We start from the raw sequence: 4,820 nt of genomic DNA, 5'->3' as shown, positions 1-4,820 counted from the left end.
TGCACCGAAATGAGTCACGATCGCGACCTTTCGGTCGGTGATCGGAAGCGAAGCCACCTGATAACAGCACACAAACGATCGCACTGTCGCATAGGAACGCAATGCCGGTTGGCGTTAGTGGATGATCACTTCTTGTCAAACCGGTTTCTGTTTGTTGTTCTACGAGCTTCTTTTAGAGTAAATCCGAATCCACTAAGCCGAAATAAAGTCAGTGTCAGTCGAGGCTAGGATTCTAGCCTGTGCAGATGTTTTTTGGGATTTTGATATTCGGATGAAACAAAATATGAAAAAGGTACTGATTTTAGTAACGTTTGTGATAGTGTTTGCTGGGGCCCATGCAGCGGATGATCAGTATCAGTGTGGTATTCCTCGTGCGAGAACACAATTTTTGATTGTCAAGGGTGAAGCAGCTCTTCACGGCCATTGGCCGTGGCACGTAGCACTTTGGTTGAAGCAGAAGGATGGAAGTGAAAAGTACTCCTGCGGTGGAACGTTGATCAGTTACAAGTTCGTCTTGACGGCTGCACACTGTGTTCTAAGTGAAAATCGTCATCAGTTGTTGAGGAGTGCAAAAGATGTGACCATCTGGGCTGGAGTGTTCAACCTCCGAAATCCGGAACTGGACACACGGCAGGTGCGATCGGTCGCCAAAATTCATGTGACGGGTTACACGAGAGACAGTTTACTGCATGATATTGCCCTGTTGGAGCTGACGGAACCGGTTACGTACAGTGGGTATGTTTTACCGGCATGTCTAAATGCGGAGCCGAATCTGCGAACCGACGTCGGAGCGGTTGTGGGATGGGGTGTGGCTGACGATGATAAACCATCTCCGACGTTGAAAAAATTGAAACTTCCGGTCGTTGCCGAATCGGAGTGCCTGAAGAGCGATCCGCTTATTTTTGGTGTCGCACTGCAGCAGGAGCTGTTCTGTGCTGGATTCGCCAATGGTGAGTTGCTTTAATTTGCATTTGTTGTTTACTCAGATTTGGGGGATTCACTCCTCTTAAAATAGATAATTTCTGATTTGAATTCTGTGGCGTTTATTGTTACATTAAGAAAATTACGGACTGTTTCATCCAGTAACTGGAAATCACATTGGGAATATGTTTTAAACATTGCCATTTTATTTTCGTTTACTTTTTATTCCAATCATAGGTTCTGCCCCCTGCAACGGCGACAGCGGAGGAGGTTTGATGATGCAACGTGGAGACGCCTGGTATCTGGCCGGGATTGTTTCGTTTACGAAAGTCCGCGGCAGCGGTTCCGATCTCTGCCTAGCGGATTCCTACACTGCCTTCACGAATGTCACCGCCTACTGGGATTGGATCGAGAAAACTACCAACATTGACTTCCGAGGAAAATACAATGAAGAAAGTGCGTTTAACCATTTTTAATCGATTGCGCACAGAAGAAATTAATTCAGAATCTTTAACCCTTGCAGGAGACATTCCATGCAAAACCCCCGACGGAACGGACGGGACCTGCGTTCCGCTGCAACAGTGTGTAAACATTTTCAACATGATTCGAGCTCCTCTGATCGCGCAGGAGGACGTAACCTACATCAGCCGGTCGGTCTGCCATATCGCCGGTATTCCACGGGCCGTCTGTTGCGAGAAGCAACAGATCGAACCTATCCCACTGAAACCGAACGCGCTGCTGTTGCCCAGTGATTGTGGCCGTTCAAGGGTGCGAACGTTTCCCCCGAACCGAGGTCAAAGTACGTCCGTTTTCGAGTTCCCCTGGATGGCGATGATTCGATTCCAGATGAGAAAGAACGGAGTGATTCCGTTCTGTTTGGGAACACTGCTGAACACTCGCTATGTGCTTTCCGTGTCCGGTTGTATGAGCAAACAAAAAACTGCCAAAGTGTAAGTTTATTGATCACGTTATGATTTAACATTATTCTCACGAGTATATTTGTAGGGATCACGTTCGGTTGGGCGAACATACAGAATCCACCGACATCGATTGCACTTTCGACGATCGGGGTAGACGTCTTTGTGCTGAACACGTGATGGATGTTAAAATCGAATCGATCATCCGTCATCCACAGTTTGATGTCCCGATGTACACTAATGACCTCGCGATTGTACGCATGGCCGCAGATGTTCAGTACTCGGATCACATCCGTCCAATTTGCTTACCACTGAACTCACCCCATCGGACACGCATTCCAGACAATCTGCTGATAACAGCCTGGGATATGGATTTGATGGCAAAGAACCAGTACATAGGGGAGCTGCGCCGGTATCCACAGATAAAGGTCGACATCGACACCTGCCAGCGACGGCTGGAAGCGGTTGGCTTTGCACCGTCTCTCACGGAGGATCGCATGTGTCCCCAGCAGCTAGGACCGGAGTTTAACTGTCAACGCATGGCTGGGGCTCCGATCGGAGCCTATGTGGACATGGATGGTGAACGATTCGTGCAGTTTGGACTGTGGAAATTTGCTCCTCTTAATTGCACTGTTCGAGAGTCAGTGCCTGCGTTGGCCATGAACCTCGGGCGCTACCTCGATTGGATTTTGGATAACATTCTTCCGTCGGATTTGAGTATCATCAAGAAAACGTGAATGTAGTAAAAAATCAGATGCGGCCATATCAAAGCTTCGTAGTCATTTCAAACCATGCAAATTAAACAGAAAAACCAATTTTAATCAGCCTAGCGGTTTCTTTCAAGTAGCAGGGTATAGGTCTCAATCGATACGCTCAAATGTTTTTACCATTTTTGGAAGCATGGAAAGTACACTAAGATCGCTATGTACACGGCTTTTTTACGCGGATTTCGGAATTTACGCGGTTTTTTTTTTGCGCGGATTCCGGAACTTACGCGGTTTTGACGTAGAATACTTCTCTCAGAAAGTTCGGCTACGTAGGGATGTGAAATGAAAATTTAAAACAGAAAAAAGTGAAAAATATGTCCAATTTCAAATGCTAATAAATCGGTTAGTATTCAATGGATTTGCTTCGTTCTTGCAGCAATAGATTGGAAAATCTTCTAAGATTCTTTCCAAGTGAAGATAATTGTAATTTTATTATTCAAACTATTGTACTATTGAAAATAGTCAAGCCTTGTCTAAACAAAAAATTCGACCTCTGATTGGTCTTTATATGATTGCTTTCCAAGCACAGTCGACAGAATCATATACCTTGCAATTGAATACATGCTATTTGGCCTTTATAAGAGCCTGTTTCAGCCGAAGCCGCTCATAATAGTTCTAGACAGCGACAACAGCAGTCGTCCTTCCTCAGCAGCAGCACCAGCCCTGTGGTTGGTCACCACGTCTCATGAGCAACGCGGTTTTTCTCAGCATGTGTCGCCAGACAGCCATTATTCCCCCCGTGTTGAGGCAGCATGAAGATTGCCATTAGAAAATCAAATTTTGAACATCGAAATGCCTTTTTCAAAACAAACAAACTAGCCATTGCATTCCGCGTCGAACACTCGACATAAACTAGTCAGCCTCTACACCAGAGAGACGCCGAGACACTCATCGTTAACGCAACTGTCAACATCAAAACGGGCGAGCTGTATGATTTTGCATTGCCGTTATCCGTTTTGATGTTGACAGTTGCCTTAACGGTGAGTGTCTCGGCGTCTCTCTGGTGTATAGACTGACTAACAGAAACGGACGTGCAAAGTGGTCGTTCTATTACAATCCGGTCCGTGTGTACGAATAGCCAAACAAAAGAGTGTATTATTCGCGCTAATGGCCAACTAGATTGTGAGTTATGTCGCTACGTTCTGTACCCGGCTCGCAACTTTGGCTGTATTGGTGCAAAATACCAGCTGCAGTTTTGATCTGTGCACAGTGAATAGATCTTTCGAGTTCAAGGCCATCAGTTTACAGTCGAGTCGTGTCGCTGTGCTGAGTGATCTAACACCCGGCTCACTGCTGGTGGCTGTTTTGGTGCTGCTGTACTGGTGCTGCTGGCTGCTTTGGGTGCAGCTTCGAACGATCGGACAACCACTGCTGGAAAGAAGAAGTAAATAGGTACGTGTTCTTGTCGGCGCTAGTGCGCTAGTGCGCTACATTTAGTGCGATGGATATAGATCCCTCGCCTCCCGTGCCACCATCCCCGAACTCCCTGACCCTGACCCTTCTGTTACCCCCTCCCCTGTTCATTCTCCAGTCCCCCCTCGCCAAAGGCTTTACCCGGACGGATCTCAACAGGGCAGCTATACTGTTTATTTTCGTCCAAAGGCAGGAGTGAATTCAAAGCGATTAAACATACTGCAAATTTCGAAAGACCTGACGAAGGGGTACAAGGCCGTGACCGAAATTTCCAAGGTCCGACCTAACAAGCTCCGTGTCGTGGTCAGTGATCTGGCACAGGCCAATGCTATCGCTTGCTCTGAGCTCTTTACACGCGAGTATCGCGTTTACATACCCGCACGAATCGTGGAGATCGACGGTGTCATAATCGATTCGAGTCTGTCTGTCGAGTGTATCCTAAAAAGCGCAACCGGTTGCTTCAAAAATACTGAAACACAGGCGAAGATTTTGGATTGTAAGCAATTGCGGTCCATGTCTCTCGTCGGCGGTAAAAAAGTTTACACTCCGTCAGACTCGTTTCGCGTTACGTTTGCCGGTTCTGCACTCCCTAGCCACGTCTCGATCGACCGGGTTCGTCTCCCTGTGCGATTGTATGTACCCCGTGTTATGAATTGCACCAATTGCAAGCAGTTAGGCCACACAGCCGCCTACTGCTGCAATAAGGCACGATGTAGCAAGTGTGGGGAGACTCATGCGGAAGATTCTTGCAGTGCTAATGCTGAAAAATGTATTCACTGTGGGGAAAACCAGCATGAGCTCT

General features: G+C 47.0%; 1 protein-coding gene across 1 annotated transcript; it reads left to right on the top strand.

The window, feature by feature from the left end:
- The first annotated feature begins 109 nt into the window (after window positions 1–109).
- On the top strand, window positions 110–2,657 carry LOC129730905 (serine protease easter-like). The gene is made up of 4 exons (XM_055690555.1): window positions 110–950; window positions 1,159–1,377; window positions 1,445–1,871; window positions 1,927–2,657. Exons 1-4 carry the CDS (start codon window positions 272–274, stop codon window positions 2,573–2,575), a joined length of 1,974 nt encoding a protein of 657 aa, XP_055546530.1. The 5' UTR covers window positions 110–271; the 3' UTR covers window positions 2,576–2,657.
- The last annotated feature ends 2,163 nt before the right edge of the window (window positions 2,658–4,820 follow it).

This window comes from Wyeomyia smithii, chromosome 1, assembly GCF_029784165.1.
Source record: "Wyeomyia smithii strain HCP4-BCI-WySm-NY-G18 chromosome 1, ASM2978416v1, whole genome shotgun sequence".
In the NCBI taxonomy this organism is placed as follows: domain Eukaryota; kingdom Metazoa; phylum Arthropoda; class Insecta; order Diptera; family Culicidae; genus Wyeomyia; species Wyeomyia smithii.
The sequence above is the reverse complement of the archived record's forward strand: the minus strand, read 5'-3'. Positions and strand labels throughout refer to the sequence as shown.